We start from the raw sequence: 18,047 nt of genomic DNA, 5'->3' as shown, positions 1-18,047 counted from the left end.
GATATTGGCTGCTGTGCTCCTCTCCTACTCTTCCCACTGGATTGCTGGTGTGAGCTAAGCCATGGTTTGACTTAGTGTGTAATCCAAACCAGACTTCTGGTGTGCCTCATTCCAGAGAAACAATAAGCCGTTGGGTTTAGTGCTTGTGCGTTGTTTGGAGGAGGGAGGCAGCTCCAAGGGATGCTGTTTCTTTTCTGGAGACCTGCACCCTTATGTGATTGTGTTAAGCTTTGGTTGAAGTGTGAACCAGCTCAGTCACAAGATCACTAGCTGGCCTTTGCCATGTCAGCATTTGCTCAGCCCCCACAAGCAACGTTCATATAATAGGACTCACCCCTTTTTTTTTTAGGATAGGTTGTGAAGATGAATGAGCTAATTCGCATAAAGTGCTCCAAACATTCCAAAGAGCTATATATAAATGTTTATGTCATCATCGGTGAGGTCAGAAGACAGCACAGCCTAGATTTACTTAGAAGGAGACCGGATACACATGCCAAATGTGAGGCATCACAACAAAAACGGCAAAATTTAATAGATGATAACAAAAGGTCCAGTCTGTAATATGTACACACCACATTTCTTCTTACACATGTATTACTAATCATTATGTAAGAATGCAAGAATGGCTTCCATTGAAAGTGAGATTATGTAAGGCGGTGGTTTTCAACCAGTGTGCCGTGGTACCCTGGGGTGCCTTCAATGATGGTCGGGAGTGCCGTAGGCAACACTGGCCTCTGTCCCTCTTTCTTCCCTCCCTCTTCTGATGCCCTCTCGTGTCCCTGCCTCCCAAAGGTTTGCACAGCTGTTTTTTGCAGCAGCCCTGGCTACAAGCTCCCCAGGTGAATGGTGCCTCTGGGGGTAGCCAAGGGGTGCTACTGTGCTGGAGTAACTAAGCAAGTGGGTGAGGGAGGCCAACCAGCCCATCCGTCAGCCCTTGCTGTTGGGAATGGTCAGACAAGGGGGAGACTGGGCAGGCAGGCTTCTGGGGCTCAGAGTGCATTTTCCCACAGGGGAGCTGCAGAAAGAAGGAATTGGTCAAAGGAGCCGTGGATCAAAAAGGTTTTTAAACCTCTGATGTAAGGGGTGGAGAACCTGGGCCTTCCAGATTTTTGTTGGACAGAACTCCTATCAGCTCAAGCCAGCATTTGCCAATGGTCAGGGGTGATGGGAGAGGTGATGCTACAGCATCTGGAGCGCTACAAGTTTAAGATCTTGGGCCTGTGAGGTTTGATTTGTGTGATGACACGCGCATTAAGACCTGTTGTGCGCACAGCCCTTGACCCTATTAACACAGTGTTATAATTGTTACTATTATTTGGCTGTGTCTATCAGGCGCTAAAGAGCTCCCTATTGCTATTGGTCCAAAGGGAATACGATCCTGGTGCATTTTAAATAAACTGTAATCTATAACCCATACACGCATTGGGAGTTTTTGCCAAGCGCTTCAAAGCTGTCCCTAAGGTCCTCAGCGAAAACAATAGAACCTTTTGAAAGAAGAGAGGATATGAATGAGAGGCTCCAAGCTAGGACGTATTTTGTCTTCCTTAAAAGCAAGAGGATATTTGGCTTTTGATCAGAGGAAACTTTTATTTAGGTTTTTTTATTTTGTATGCTTTTTGCATTATTTGTTCAGATGTACTTATTTAGTTATTTGCTGAGAAGCCACATACACACTATTTCAAAAGGGCCCCCAGCTATGTTAGTGTTTGGATTCAGATGAAAATATATAATGTAGAGAGACTCCCAAACTAACCAATGGCAAATGCTGACGAGCTGCTGCATTTCATGGATGCTTGACATGTTGGAGAGGGAGATATGTGGATTAGGTCTCTCAACTGAAAATAATGGAAGAGCTGTCATAGGCTGAGGGATCTGCATGGATTAAGGATTCCTATACCTGTAAGCAATTGTTGCGTTGGGCAAGAGATAAGCAGAGCTTGTTTACACCAGCCCTGCAGTGCCCAAAGGAGCTAGGTTTCATTGGAATCTGACAAGGTGGTCTGATGTTGAATTTAAGTCTCCTTCGCTTAGTCTTAGTCATTTCTAAGGAGCTCAGAGTCTTATCCTCTCAATCACCCCATGAAGCAGGATAGGCCAGGAAAGCCACTGGTCCAAAATCACCTCATGAAATCATTCGTAAGGTCATTCCACAGGGTTGAAGGTCAGGCCCAAATGCGTCATTAATGCTAAGTATGGCAAAAAAATGGGTTTGTTTCCTAGACAGTGTTGGACCTAAGCCTTGGAGTTATGAGGAGCAGCCATCAAGATCCAAACAATAAGTCTGGGCAAGAGGAGGCATGCTCTGCAGGCTTTTACAAATAACTCAGCACAAGATTTGACATTTTCTTTAAAAGTGAAGCACTTCTACTCATATCCAAGCCACCAAAACAGTTCGGCACTGTGGAATGGTAGGGCAGGGGTTCCCCTGGTAGAGATATACATTTCTAGAAATGCCCCTTATTTGGGGTTGATAGAGGAAGGACACCAGCAGGAGGCCAGGCTCAGGGCTGCTTCACATATTACACCTGTAGGTTTCTCAGTGTACATCTTTGTGACAACCCTATCATTGTAGGGATGAAAATTCATCTGGTACACATTATAATGTGAATCTACTTATCTGGCGCTTTCTGAACCGTACCAAACCTTCCAAACAGAGCTTCTATTAGAATTAGCATTTCCCTGAATTTTGCAATGCAATTCCCCGAAAGGTGCATATTAGTGGAATGTGTGCACAAATTGCATCATATTATGGGAAATTACTTGCCAAAATGTGTAAATGGGCTGAATTGTGTACAAAAAATATTTTTTTTTAAGAGACATGAGCGCAAATATGCATACAACTTTTCATGACAACTTATCAAGAGGTGGTGTGTGGCAGCAGGAGTGTTGGTTTGGCTCCGTTGCCACATACTTGCCATGCCTCTCTAAGCAGATAGGACCCACTATGTTGGGAAGCCGTGAGAGCAGTAGAGCCGCACCTGTACTACCTCACCAGCCGCTACTACTCCTTAAATGGTTTTCAGACAGTTTGGGGACTCCTGGATATTATTAGAAGGCAAAGGTCCACTTTACTCAAATATGAAGTGGCATGCAGGCTGCCTGAAACTGAATCAGCACAGTGAATCTTCATGAAGCACCATGTTGTTCTCGTGTGGCACTTTGCCAAACTGGCTGCCAGCCATCACATGACTTCCCCCATGCTGACATGAACACCAACATGAGTAACTTCTGACTTTTTTGGGGGGTGGGGTGGAGAATGTGTTTGCCATGACTCCCCTTGGCAAGATCCATCTGCAGCCATTGTGGAGATGCCAAAGGGAATATTTGCTGCTGCTGCTGCTGCTTGCGCACAGAGAACATGGGGACGCTGTTGGAAAGGGAGGTGAATCGGAGTGAATTAGAACTTCCCTTCTCTAGTGTTGATGTTCGAGGCCTATCTGCTTCGCCCCCTCCCCACACATCCTTTCCCCTGACCTGGATTGGGCAGCTCAAAAATGGCCATGAGCTGAGTATGAAGAAGGAACAGCTGCTGGGACACTTTTGCTGCCTCAGGAAATCTGACAGCCCTGGGAGCCAGGCTGGTGGCTAATTTTAAACTCGTGCTCGGTGTATTTGTGTCTGTGGGAGTGCAATTTCCAGCCCCGCCAGAGCCCACACCGCACCGAGCTGAAAAGGGACCCAGAGGGGGCTTCAGCCTCCCTTGGACTAAGGAAGGGGGCTTGGCTGTGGGACGAAGAAGAGGGAGCTCAGTAAGCCAAGCCTGGCTGGAGTAGGCAACTAGCAGGGGGGAAAGTCACCATGGAGCCCACTTCTGGTCAGGACGACAGCCAGAAGAAAAAGCAACAGAAGGAAAAGGCCAAGAAAGCAGTTCTGGAGCTTCCCCCCAGGCCTCTCCGCTCTCTATTCTGCCTCACCCTCCAGAACCCAGTGCGCAAGGCCTGCATCGCCATTGTGGAATGGAAGTATCCTTTGAGGAAAGCGGTGGGGTTGTCTCTAAACTGGAGCCCAGCAGCAGCCATGCATAGAGAGCGATTGCTGATACCTGGAGGAAGGGCTGGGAGATATTTGCTAGCGCTGAAACCCTCTTGTAAACCTCTAAGCTCTACCTAGCAGCTGTTACTTTTTATGTCCGCCTTAAGAAGAGCTCGAAAGCAACTGATCTTGGCATTTATCTCTGTCACAGAGAGGCTCTCGGTGGGGGAGGTGCAGGGAAGAACTCAAGGGGGAAAGCACTGGTTCTGGTCTGTATTGCCAAGTGGATGTGTGTCTGTGAGTGTAAACCAGGAGCTTTTCTACTAACACAGTCCTGGTCCCTGACAATTAGAAATATACCGTCCTGGAATCATTTATCTAACACAGTCATGGATGCAAATAATTGTATGGGTTTCAAAACGGAACTGGGGAGGCTTATGGGGGTTCTTTCATCTGGATCCTCAACTGGAGTACAATGAGTTCAGGAACAGCCTCCTCTCCCCATCATGTATTGTACGTTTTTGGCAGCTGAAGTCTATGATTGTTAAGCAGGAAAGTCCTCTGCTCAAAGACCACTGATAATGTCTCCGACATTTCTGGACAGGCTAGTTTTGCTTCAGGCTCAGGATCTAACAGCTCCACATATTTGATGTTAGGAAAGAATTTCCCCCCCAAGTCAGACTGGCTATTAACCTTGTGAGGATTCCTTCCCTTCCCTTTCCTTCCCTTTCCTTCCCTACCCTTCCCTACCCTACCTTGATAATGGCATAGACACCTCTGCTTTGTGGTTGCTTATTCTCTCCTGCTCTTTATAACTTGGAATGATGAAGATTAGCTTTAAGGAACAAATCACTAACCTGGTGGCAGCAAGCACTTGAGAAGTGCATTCTCAGCATAAAGCAGATTTGAGCCATTCCTGCAAGAATGTGTTTTAGATCAGTAGTGTGGGCAAGAATGACATGAGGACAGTGTTGTGTGAACAGCACCCGCATCCAGCACTGAATGTGCATTAGCACATAGTGTGTACATGCCCAATGTGTAATGCTAGGTAATAGTTTTAGTAGCAAGAAAAGCATGAAGTTAATAGGACACTGATTTGGACACTTTTACAAGGGGGTGGGCATTTGCAGGGGCTTGATTAAGGTAGTAGGAATGCCAGTGCAGGAAGATGCTCTGAAATGCCTAGAATGAATCAGTGAGTATGTTCTAACATGCCAGAGTATGCACAACACTCAAATCTCCATCTCTTCCATCACCACAGCTGCTCTTTGCTTTCCACCCACCAGTTGTTACACCCCATCTCCATTGCTAATCTCATCTTGAAATGTGTTTGAGTATTGTGCACATTGTACTGAATTTGTACATAATATTTAAAGTTCAGTTGCTATCTTTACCTATTTGGTTGGTACATCATCACCTCTCTGAAACTTAAATCCTTCTCCTATGTACATTCCTTGGTCCTGGCAAATGAAATTCTGAGCATATTAAAATTTGGGACTGGAAGTGTGTTGAAATCAAATTGAGCACTTATACAGTGGAAGTATGCTTTCTGGTTGCATGGAAATGTTTATTTTGGTGTTTCATATTTCATTGTTGCTTTGCCAAGGAATAGAAGTCTCTCTCTCTCTCTCTCTCTCTCTCTCTCTCTCTCTCTCTCTCTCTCTCTCTCTCTCTCTGCATTCCCTCCTACAAACCATTTGTTCACTTAGCACAACAGAAGTTTATATTTCTTCTTGCGTTAAAGTGTATGCTGTTGCATAATGGGGATGGGACATAGCTCCATAGGAGAACATCTCATTTGCATGCAGAACATCCCTGGCTCTGGCATCTGCGTGTAAGCCTGGGAGAGAGCTTGGTTGACGTACAGAATGAGTTCCGGGAGTTCATTTGACTCCCAGAACAGTTCGAAAACCAAGGTGCAGCTTCTAATTGGCTGCAGGAGCTTCCTGAAGCCAATTGGAAGCCGCGGAAGCCATGCTGGACGCTCGGCTTCCGAAAATCATTCAAAACCCGGAACACTCACTTCCGGTTTTCAATCGTTCAGGAGCCGAACTGTTTGGCAACTAAGTCATTCAGCAACCAAGGTACGACTGTACTGGAGAGCCACTGCCAGTCAGTGTTGGTATACTGAGCTAGGTGAAGCAATAGTCTGTATAAGGCCGCTTCCTGTGCTCTCCCCATCTTTCTCACTCTCGCTTTCTTACTTTTCCTTTCTCTAAGCTCCATTTTGTGTGGTGCTGAACCTAATAATAATAATAATAATAATAATAATAATATGTTGTTGTTGTTGTTGTTGTTGTTATTTATACCCCACCCATCTGGCTGGGTTTCCCCAGCCACTCTGGGCGGCTTCCAACAGAATGTTAAAATACAATAATATATTAAACATTAAAAGAGGGCTGCTTTCAGCTGTGTCCTAAAAGTCTGGTAGTTGGTTTCCTCTTTGACATCTGGTGGGAGGGTGTTCCACAGGGCGGGTGCCACTACTGAGAAGGCCCTCTGCCTGGCTCCCTGTAACTTGGCTTCTCGTAGCGAGGGAACCACCAAAAGGCCCTCAGCACTGGACCTCATAGCCACAAAACATCCAAACCCAAGAACGTAGGAGCAGACTAACCTCTACTGCATATGATGAACTCTACTAATAATTTATGGTAATACATCGTGGACCCTTCTTTTTAGTTTTCAGGGATTCTCCAGGTAGTACCATTGTTTCTTTCCTTGCATGGATGGTTGCTTCTATTTCCCGCTCATCCTTATGTAATAACAGCTTCAGTGGCTATGAAAACATGGTGTCCACTGTGATCATTACCGCATGCTTTACCTTATAACACAATTCATACTCCTAGTGCTAAAGATCCTTTGATTCTTCAGAATCAAAATAGCAGCTGCAGTAGAAGAGTCTTATAAAATACTATGCCCCATTGCTGCATATGGAGAGTCTCCCCACCCCCATCCTTATTATTGCCCATTCTCGAGCATTTATTGTGCTCACAATGGTACCGTGTGTGTGTGTGTGTGTGTGTGTGCTGGGGTATACACAATTCCGCTTTCAATACTGTTTATACCTACAAATGTTTTAGAGTGCCATACTGCTTCATTTCCAAGGTCCCATAATTTCCTGCAGAAATCATGTAGCTTTTATACCACAAATATTCCACGTTTGTTGTTGTTTTTCAGTCCCTTCGTTGCTCCATAGTGCAAGAGTACCCCTCCTGATAGCAATGATGTGATAACAGCGGGGAAGCACAGTGGAACAACTAATAAAGCAGAATTATGTGTAGATAGTCCCGTATAAACCCACTACTAATGCGCCATTATTGCATCAATGACAAGTTGCATGATACACCCATGAAACATTTTAAATATGCTTATCTAAAGTGTACTTATCAACTAAAGCATCTCCCTGCTCCTCATCTCTGCTGAAGCCAGAATGCAAGGTTGTTGTTGTTGTTGACGCCCAAATACTTAGGGTATAATCCTATGCACATGTAAGGGTGTCCCAGGGCCCATTGGATAGATTGGGCCTGCTCCTCTAATGTAGGAGGCAGAATTCTGATGTTGGATCCTCTCTCTCTGCTGCTTCCAGATATTGCAATGACCTGGGCCCAGTTTATATCAGAGCTCAATGTCTGTTGGGCCCCAAAGGCTGTGTGCCAATCAGCAGTTTGGATGTAGAGGACCCAGAGCCACCCCAGTTCCCAAACGTGCCTTCAAACTGGGGAGAAATATAGTCACAATCCTGAACATAAGTTAATCTCTACTTCCATTTTCCCTCCTAGTGTTTCCAGTAAAGTTTGAAGTTTTGTTTTTGTTTTTAAATTAAATCCCACAAATGGATGGAGGAATACAGAGTATTCCCCACCCATGCTTCCACTCTGCTGGCAGAGCATAAGATAAAGTGGTTAATTGCCTTCATATTTCATCACCACCGCATGATTGCAGCCTTAACAGCTGATGCACGGCAGTTTCTTATCATCATAGCCACCATAATTGTCTCCTCTCAGTGGTGTAGCTAGGTAATTTCAGTTCCTGGGCATAATGGTCTTGGGAGTGGGGAGGGGCTTTAGGTGGTACTACATATTGCTCCAGATGTGAAGCACATAGTTAAAATTCACCTTCTATTCCACACCCTCCAGCATTTGTCAGATGAAAATATGGATGTCCCATTCCGTAATGATAATTTCGCTTTTTATACCCCACACATCTTATTGGGTTGCTCCAACCACTCAGGACAGTTTCCAACATATATATATATATATATATATATATATATATATATATATATATATATATATATAAACACCATGAAACATTACAAAAACATCCCCATGCAGGATTGCCTTCAGACGGCTCAGGGGTCAGATAACTCCATACCCTCCAACATTTCTCCAGTGAAAATAGGGACATCCTAAGGAAAAGTGGGACATTCTGGGATCAAATCAGAAACCAGGACAGCTTCTTTAAATCAGGGTTGTCCCTGGAAAATTGGGACACTTGGAGGGGCTGCTATTCCCACACCACCATTCCATCTTTATGACTGCTTCTATGTTTCTGATATGTTAAAGCCACTATAAACAACAGTTTTCCTGACCTGGCAAGGAGGGGAAAGGATAAATGCTCTGAGTGTGTACAGTTTTGCATTAAAAAAACTAATTTAAAACACACTACCATTGTGACTATGGGAATAAAATTGTGTTTGCTTCTGCTCCTCTGATGCTAAAACACATTTACTTGGGAATAAGGACCATTTTGTAGTAGAAAAGGATAGTCATATAGATGCAGCATCTGTACATGCCTTGCCAACTGCCCCCATGTTAGCCTAGGTGCTGACATCCTGTTTCCTGTTGACTGCATCCTTTGCTACTTTTTGGGTGGTCACTTGGAGGTCACCTGACCTGCGGGGGCCTAGATAGCAACTCCAAAGTCCAGCTGCCTCACTGTTTCCACCCTCCTCCTCCCACCCTTGTAAAGCTCAATAAATTTGAACATGTGACATGTATGCATGTTGTTTCTCTTCCCCACATGTGGCAGCACAGTCAATGGGGAGCTCACAAAGTGCAGGGACCTTGTTACATAACATTGTATACCACATATACAGTAGTTTGTCCCATGGTCACACTGCATCATGTTGTTTACAGTTTATATAGGACTGTAGTGATGTAGTCAATCTGTAAGGCAGTGATTCAGTCCCATTGTGGTTCGTGCCATGGTGACAGAAGCTGAATGAAACCAAAAGTCAGCACTCGAGAACCCATAATGCAATGTGCATTATGCACAAAGGCTTCTATGGCCTGTTTGTTCTTAAAGAGGGAAAGATATAGCAGCACAGATGGGAGCAGATAAAATCTGATTGTCTGGGCAGTGTGGGTGTTTTGGTTTTTTTTTAAGAAATCCATGGCCCTTTTCCAAGAACACCTTGTTGTTTCCAAGAACACCTTGTTCTACTTCAACCACCAAGCCTCACCTTACCAAGCTCTCTCATGGCATTGAAGTCTGGGTTTGTTCCATTAGCTGCCTTTTGTACCTACCCTATTGTACACATACAAAGTGCAGCATGCTGGGACTAGTATACCGGTAACTTTGAAGGTGAGAGGATTGAGTGGGTTCTTATGCCTCTGGGGTATAGGGGAGGGAGAAGCAACATTTCCTCATTGGGAAGGTCAAGGGATTGATCACCGCAAACAGGGAAGAACACACACACACACAAACACACACACACACACACACACACAGAGAGAGAGAGAGAGAGAGAGAGAGAGAGGGAGAGCTTGCATCAAGTGACATTTAATACACATCTCCAACAACCTTACATGCCCTCAGAACTACTCTGGGCACCTTGTAAACTGTACTGCAACCAGAAAATAATCAATCATGGCTAGATATGGATGATTCTGTCCATTTTGCTTTCTCTCAGTTTCTCATTTTTTCAGTTCTCCACATTTATCCTAATATGCACATTTTTGTACGCCATTTTGCATACCAAATACACATTTTGTTATTTTCACTAATATATGCATTTTTGAGCCTATTTTAGCCTAGTACATGGATTTTTGTACACATTACTTGGCTGTAGAATTGCATGGCTAATTTCAAAGAAGTGTGAATTTCAAAGGATGGTTGTGGTTAATTTCACATATTATTTAAGAGAGTGTCTATTAGGTAGGTTCAAATTTAAATGTTGACTGAATTGAATTCCCCCTCCCCCCATCCCTTATCTTGTGATGTTGCTGTTTTTTGGCAGAACTGGGAAAATATTTTTGTAAAACATTGCCTTACTAGTACCTAAGATTCCAGCAACCTGTGATTTCATTCTATGATATCTGACATGCTTGGTGTTCTAAGGCACTTGGAACTTAGTGGGACAATGTGATGTGTAATTTTAAAGGGTATATATTTAAGCACCAGAAAGAGAGGAGATTTGACATAAAATAATTATTAAGACCAGCACCATAAGGATCATTCTTTCTTACCATCTTCTGCCTCAGTCTTCTCATCTGCGATGGCCTTTCTCAGTCCTCATTAATTAATATTTGTTATTAACACGAATGCCTTCTAAATAGTTTTTAACTTTTCTGGTTCATGCTGCAATATCATGTGACCAGATTTTCTTTAACAAGCACCCACAGGCCCTTCGAGACCATAATCCTGCTGACCATTTTTGCCAACTGCATTGCACTGGCGATCTACGTGCCCATGCCTGAAGATGACACCAACAAAGCGAATACTAGACTGGTAAGAAATTCCTCTTATTATTTCTGGTCGCCATCATTCTGTCTGGAGTGCTTCACTCCCTGTCTCCAGCCATTACTTATTTGCAGTGTCTGATGCTCCAAGTTACCTTCATAGGAATTGCTCAGACAGGCAGCATTAGAAAGATCACCCCCCGTCCCTAATATTTAATGCACAAAATCTCAAACCTCAAGCTACTGTATGACACTGAATCGCTTGTTTTGTGCACAGATATATTTGGTCAACTGCATCGTGGGACAATAGCTAGGGGAAAGGAAGTGTACCACATTCATGCTATTTTTCTGTCCTCTGGAAGTTTCACCTGGTCATTTCTGATTACAGCAGGGGTCAGCAACCTTTTTCAGCCGTGGGCCGGTCCACCATCCCTCAGACCATGTGGTGGGCTGGACTATATTTTGAAGGGGGGGGAAAGAACGAATTCCTATGCCCCACAAATAACCCAGAGATGCATTTTAAATAAAAGGACACATTCTACTCATGTAAAAACATGCTGATTCCCGGACCATCCATGGGCCAGATTGAGAAGGCAATTGGGCCGCATCTGGCCCCCGGGCTTTAGGTTGCCTACCCCCGGATTAGAGTATGGGGATACAATTTTTTTCTCTGTCAAATCATTTTCAAAAAATTTGTCTACAAGCATAAAAATAGTTTCACCTTACTGTTCAAGAATGGGATGCTTTGGAATTCCTCTTCTTCCATATCAATGTCGCATCCAAAATATATTATTTGTATTTCCCCTGCATTTCTACAAAATGCATTTTGGAGCGGTGACCTCCATGGCTTCATTGATAAGAAGGAAAAATTCCCTTTATGCACTGTTCAAGGATGGATTATACAAAGTTCGGGGCATATGGGATACAACTGTATATGGCTGAAGACTTTTATCCCTTTACTATGTGAATGCCAAATCCCCATATTTTCAGGAGCATCTCTGAAAGAGAAATTTGATCCGTAGCAAGCCCAGTCCATTATACTCTTAGCTTGCCTCTTCTGTAGTGTTGAATAATGTGATAGTTGAAAATCATCAAGCAGAACATGGGAACAGGGAAAGAGAAAGAATGAGAATGAAAGAATGTATTAGTTGCACACACTGATGCATAATTTAGTTGCACAAAGGACAGTGTGCCTAGGGAGGGCAGGATTCACAGTCAGATTCAAAGGCCTATTCTTTTTGGGTAAGGGGGTGACATTTTAAAGGACATTTGTTGTTTTTACTTTTTTTACTTTGTAATTACTAGAGATATAGGTACTACAGAGGAATAATTTTATGTGGCCTGCAACATTTGTGTGTGAAAGACTGCTTGCACCCCTCCTAAATGCTGTCTCTAGTTGCATAAGGAAAATATGAATTTTCTGTTAATATTTAACAATTTTGTGTACTGATTCTGTACAGTAAACCCCCCCCCCCATAAAATATCAAAAAGAGAATAATAGTTCAGGCTCTTCAGGGCATGTTCTGTAGGAATTTGCTGCAGTATTCTGGCTAACATTTGCTTCCCAGCTGTGGAATGTCTTCCTAAATAACTGGAATTGCTAAACGACATCAAACACAGAGCTGCTGTTTCATAGAAAGATATGAGGCAAGGAAGTGCTGAGCAGACTGTCCCAGTGACCAGCCCTGCTGCATCTGTCAAACTTCCCCATGCTCTTCAAGCTATTAAAGGCAAAGGAGACCTGTCCAAGTTACATGCTGACATGCCCCTCAGTCACTCAGACAGGAGGATCCAGTTAGGACCCACTGAGTTACTAAACAGGGACCGTGTGCTAGTTGGAATTTAGTTGTTCTATCGTAAGAAGCTGTTTCAAATGGTGAACTGTGCGTTAGCAGAACTGCCAACTAGTATGGAGGATAAGTGAGGGGGGGCCTTCAGGAATGGCCCTACTATTGGGCAGAGTGAGTAACCTGCCTCAGGTGGCACATTTGCAGCCCCCAGCTATTCCTTCTGGGCCACTTACCCTTACTAATTTCAGCCTGTTGTCTCATGGGTGTCTTGAACTTGCCTAACAGCTCAAGTGCTGTCCCATCACCAGTGTTTATTTAGCTTCTGTATGTGGAGTGGGGAGCAGATGTCATTCAGGAAGCAAAATGTCTAGGACTGGCCTTGGGGGCCTTTAACGGACTCCACAAATCCTACCCTTGCCTCTCCCCGATTTTACCCAGATTATGCCCACCCATCATCCATAGCCTTCTAAAACCAATCACCAAGAGGACCATTGAAAAACGCAAGGGACTTCTCCACCCACTTGTCGTTCAAACCCTGGAACCAGCCTTGACTGCATGTTAAGAGACACTTGAAAGGGTCTTGTCTTGGGAATGAGTGCAAAATATATAAAGAAAGAATAACTTCTGGTAACTTCAGTCTGCTTCATTCTGAAACATGCAAAGCCTGACAGGGAAGGGGCCCTGGCAACCCTGAGGGGAGTTTAGGGTGACGGACAGTTGCAGCTGTGAGGGAGAAGAAGGCAACAGCAGCCTGTGGTATGAATGCTGTGAGAAGGAAAGTACAACCACAGTAACTATTCTAGGCTGTGACAGGCGAAGGTAACCATGCCGACAATCAGGTCAAGAAGGATGGAGCAGACTTTAAAGCTAGTCTGCAGCTTCTTTGTCCTAGTTTCCTTCTGTCTTTCCCTTTGCTGGGAAACATCTCCCATGCCATAAAGTGCTGGCAGGAGTGCAGAGTTGTTCAGTGGAGTGCTGGTCCAGGGACACTCCAGATGGTGAGAGAATCTATTGGTTCCCCTATAAAAACACAAAACCAGATTAATACTGCTTCCATTTGAGAGCCAAAGTGAAAGGGATGCTGAGGAATGGAGCCAAGTCATATTATCTCCAAGGCTTAGCATAGGAAAGGCAACGGCCATTTGTGTTTTCCTGTATCAGTGGTGGGGAACCATTTTCTACATTGTCTTCTGCGCACCCTTCTGAGGGCTGCATGCCAATGACAGGGGTCAGAGGTGAAAGCAGGCAGAACAATGAATGTAAAGTTTACCTTTGTATAGTAGGCTGCTTTCTGCACACTGTTATACACCCCTCTCAATCCTCCATCCAGACAAGCAAGAGGCGCTAACAGACTTTAAGGACATAACACTATGGAGGCAAAAATACTTGGGGTGCAAAGCAAGGCCAGTGAGAGGTGTGGCTGGGGAGAGTCCTGAGGGCCAAATAGAGTGACCTGGTGGCTGCATGTGGCCCTCAGGTCTGAGCTTCCTAATCCCAGGTGTTCTTTTTAAGGGAACAGGAGCCAAAGTAGGCCTATACTTGATAGTGTGGAAGGTTGTATAAAAGGAAGAAGAAATGCCACTGTGACCCAATCAATACAGTGGTACCTCGAATTACAAACGCCTCAGGTTACAAACACTTCAGGTTACAAACTCCACTAACCTGGAAGAGTTACCTTGAATTGAGAATTTTGCCCCAGGATGAGAATGGAAATCGTGTGCCAGCGGTGCAGCAGCAGCAAGAGGCCCCATTAGCGAAAGGACGCATCTAGTTAAGAACAGGTTCAGGTTAAGAACGGACCACCGGAATGAATTTGTAACATGAAGTACCACTGTACCTGGAAAATTATGGATTTAAGATGGAACTGCTCTGATGAATTTTGAGATAGCACAGAGCTGTTGTGGCCAAAATGTGTTGGCTGATGGGAGTTTTGGTCCAAAGTATTGCAGGGAAGGGAACTAGAGTGTGGAGATCTGATTGTAATCTATATCACTAATCTTGCCCATCTTCCCTCTCCCATTCTCTGTCTTGCAGGAGAAGCTAGAATACTTTTTTCTCACAGTATTTGCCGTTGAGGCACTGCTAAAGATAATTGCCTATGGATTTTTATTCCATGCAGACGCCTACCTCCGAAATGGCTGGAATGTGCTGGATTTCACAATAGTATTTTTGGGGTAAAGGAGCTCAGTTTTATTTCTCTCTGTGTATATGTCTAGATTTCGCCAGTGCTTTTTTCCTAAAAAACAACAACATGTTTAGGGGTACTCTCATTTTGACTCAAGAAAATCACCATTTTATTGTTCAAATCGGGAAAATAAATACAGTAAATGGACAAAAGTACAAAGATTCACAAAATGTTTAGGGGTATGCGTACCCCTGCGTACCCCCAGAAAAAAGCACTGCTCTCTGGTAAGCATTTATAGGTTTGCAATATAATGGGGCTTGCTTCTGGATAGGTATTTTGAGGATTGCACAGTAAGTTGTAGCTTTTTTCTTTTTAGAGTTTTAAACATTGTACAAAATGCATTAAAATAAATACACGTTTACAAATAACAGTAGCAAAGTATGGTATGAGGCATATGAGGCTACCACTTGCTGAACATAAGGATTCAGCTGTGAGACCAACCAGTCACTCCAACTTAGAGCAGAGCCGGACTTTTAACCCAGAATATACAGTTTTGTCTGCTCAATTACAAATCAGTGTGCTGCAGAGAAGCGAGGTGATGCAGTTAGTATTTTTCTGCATCACCCAGTTAATATAGCACAGAAATGCGGTGAGGTTCAACCATGACACATATTGGCCTATGCTGCCCTTGCTTCGTGCAGTTGCCGATGTGGTGAGCTGTTTTTGTGTAGCACCCCAAAGTGTGCAAACCAGGCTATATTTATTTATATTTTATTTTTGGTCATTCTGCCACAAAGCTTTCCCACTGGACTCAATCTGTGTGGAGTGATTTAAAAGTAGCCTCCGTGCAACAGCTACAACATGCACACTGTGGCTGCAGAAGCCATAGGAACCAAGCTTCCTTTCCTTCTGGGAACACAGTGGGAAGAGAGCCAGTGTGGTGTAGTGGTTAAGAGCGCTAGGCTCGTAATCTGGTGAACCAGGTTCGCTTCCCCGTTCCTCCACAGGCAGCTGCTGGGTGACCTTGGGCTAGTCACACTTCTCTGAAGTCTCTCAGCCCCACTCACCTCACAGAGTGTTTGTTGTGGGGGAGGAAGGGAGAGGAGAATGTTAGCCGCTTTGAGACTCCTTCGGGTAGTGATAAAGCGGGATATCAAATCCAAACTCTTCTTCTCTTCTCTTCTAAACACTTTCCCTTTAATTCGTTGTTTGCCTCTTGCTGCATCTGCATAGTTCCCACCATACTCCTGTCCCTTGGTGACCATTTTCTTTGTCCATTGTCTTGTAGAGTCTTCACAGTGATCCTGGAGAGAGTCAGCGTAATCGACAACGCTCTTCTCAGTGGGCAGGGTGGTTTTGATGTCAAAGCACTGAGAGCCTTTCGGGTGCTGCGGCCCCTACGCCTGGTGTCAGGAGTACCAAGTGGGTAAAATGTCCTTCGGGTTAGATGAGTGGGTGTAGGCAGAAGGCTAGAACAATGATGACTGGACACAACTCCCTTAAGCCAGGGGTAGCCAGATATCTTCCAGATATCATTGGACTGCAGCCATCACTGAGGCTGACTGGAGTTGGAATCTAACAACATCCAGAGAGCACCGCATTGACTACCCATGACTCCACTGAAAATCAGAGAAATGAGAAATAAAAATAGATTATGTTCTTATGTTAAATTGTTTGGGGTGAGGAGCAGGAAACTGTAGCAGGCTATGCCAAGTAGATTGTAACTAGAACAGGTGACACCTGCAGGTTGGCCTTTCAAAGAGTTTGAAAAGAATTTAATCACATCCAAACACTCATGTGGGCTACTGCCTTTGGCCAACCAAAACAGTAATTGAGTCTAGGTAACTGACAAACACTAAAGATTGAGTTTGTTAATTCATGGAGAACATTGACTACGATGGCAAGAACTTCTGTGTTACTGGTATTTGCTTCACTGAAAGGAGGGCTGTGGCTCAGTGGTAAAATACATGCTTTGAATGCTGAGGTTCAATCTCTAGTACCTCCTTGAAGGGCTAGGAAAGACTCCTCTCTGAAAAACCTGAAGAGCTGCTGCCACCCAGTGTTGATAATACTGTTTAACCAATTAACAGATGAACCAATAGCCTGATTAATAATAAGGCAGTTTACCTGTGACACTTTGTGCACATTATTTGACTTCAGCTAAAAGTGAATGGGAGGCTGAAGGTGTTGTAGCATTCTGTTCTCTCTTCCTCATCTTCAAGAGCAGCAGCAGCACCATGACCTGAGTCAGACTTTAGTCTCTGCTTCCTCCTGAAAGAAAACAGCAGCCATGTTGCTACAGAAAGGGTATAGCAGTAAGAAACTTCTCCCAGGTAGGGCCAGTCCTACCATGAGGCAAAGCGAGGATTCTGCCTCAGATGGCAAGTGCTGATGGGGCAGTGGCAGTGAGGTGTTGAAGGATACAGCTGTTTATGCCATAGCCTGTGCCCAGTGCTGTCAGCAGCTCCTGGCTGGTTGCCCAGGAAAGTATAAAGACAAAGGAAAAGTTTCTTACTGTCTTTATTTATTTCAATCTTTACAGAGAAAGGCTATAGAACCCAGCCTATTGGATAATGGTGTTGTCCCTAGTGAATCTCCACCCCACCGTCTCTCCCACTTCCTCATTCGTCATTCTCACCATCTCCTCCATGGGTGCTGCTACGTGCCCTCTGTCTTTGAGCTCTTTGCTCTCCTACTTTTAAGACTTGCTGAGTTCTGGGAGGTGGAGGCTCTGGAATGCTTTCTAATGACAACGTGTCAGCTGGGTGTTCTGGCTCTCCCATGATGAAATATACTCGGAGTCAAGTGTGAATTTCATGCTCTTTATTCAGCTCATAGTAGCAATGAATGGATCTTTCCCCAAAACGTCTGCTATATATACATTATTTACACAATGGCCCCCATGTGATTGGCTAATTCCGGGCTACTCCTGTAGGCCAATCAGGTTGCGGATTCACTTCCTCCAGGAGCCTGATTGGCTGCTCTTGCAGGCCAATCAGGTCGCTGATTCACTTCCACCTGGAGCTGGATTGGGTGGCTCCTGAGGACCAATCAGACTACTGCATTCTGGATCCTATTGTTCTAGGATTCAGTTCAGTACATAACACATGATTTCCCTGCTTTCCTCCTCATCTGTCTCTGAGCTGTGACCTCCCTTGAACCCCTGTTGTAAATCTATACTGTCTTCCTCTTCCTCCTCCCTGGAAGGGTCAGGATGGGGAGGCAGTCTCCACCATTCCTCCTCTGCCCAGTCCCTGACAAGTGCATACTAATAAAACCCCAAGTGTGGTGGAAGTTTCTGTCCCATGACCAGTGCAGATTCAACTACCCATCCAGCTGTAAAACCGGGGAAAACTGAAAAATAGCACAAGCCCTGCCCCCAGATGTGCTTGTTGCTATGTTCATAGCACCACTACTTTACTTGTTGCACAGTCTTGTAGAAGTCCCTTATGAAATGCAGGTCAGTGCTCATGAGGT

At 44.4% G+C, this 18,047-nt stretch overlaps 1 protein-coding gene across 3 annotated transcripts in view; it reads left to right on the top strand.

Annotated features, from left to right (window-relative positions):
- The first annotated feature begins 3,640 nt into the window (after positions 1 to 3,640).
- Positions 3,641 to 18,047, top strand: part of CACNA1S (calcium voltage-gated channel subunit alpha1 S) — a 57,519-nt gene continuing 43,112 nt past the window's right edge. For all 3 annotated transcript variants that reach the window (XM_033152514.1, XM_033152513.1, XM_033152515.1), the window contains exons 1-4: positions 3,641 to 3,962; positions 10,599 to 10,704; positions 14,480 to 14,619; positions 15,859 to 15,992. In XM_033152514.1, coding sequence (XP_033008405.1) covers positions 3,799 to 3,962; positions 10,599 to 10,704; positions 14,480 to 14,619; positions 15,859 to 15,992 — 544 coding nt within the window. In that variant the 5' untranslated portion in view covers positions 3,641 to 3,798. The remainder of the gene's footprint in view (positions 3,963 to 10,598; positions 10,705 to 14,479; positions 14,620 to 15,858; positions 15,993 to 18,047) is intronic.

Source organism: Lacerta agilis, chromosome 6 (genome assembly GCF_009819535.1).
Source record: "Lacerta agilis isolate rLacAgi1 chromosome 6, rLacAgi1.pri, whole genome shotgun sequence".
NCBI classification, from domain to species: domain Eukaryota; kingdom Metazoa; phylum Chordata; class Lepidosauria; order Squamata; family Lacertidae; genus Lacerta; species Lacerta agilis.
This window is presented reverse-complemented; position numbering and strand designations above follow the sequence as displayed.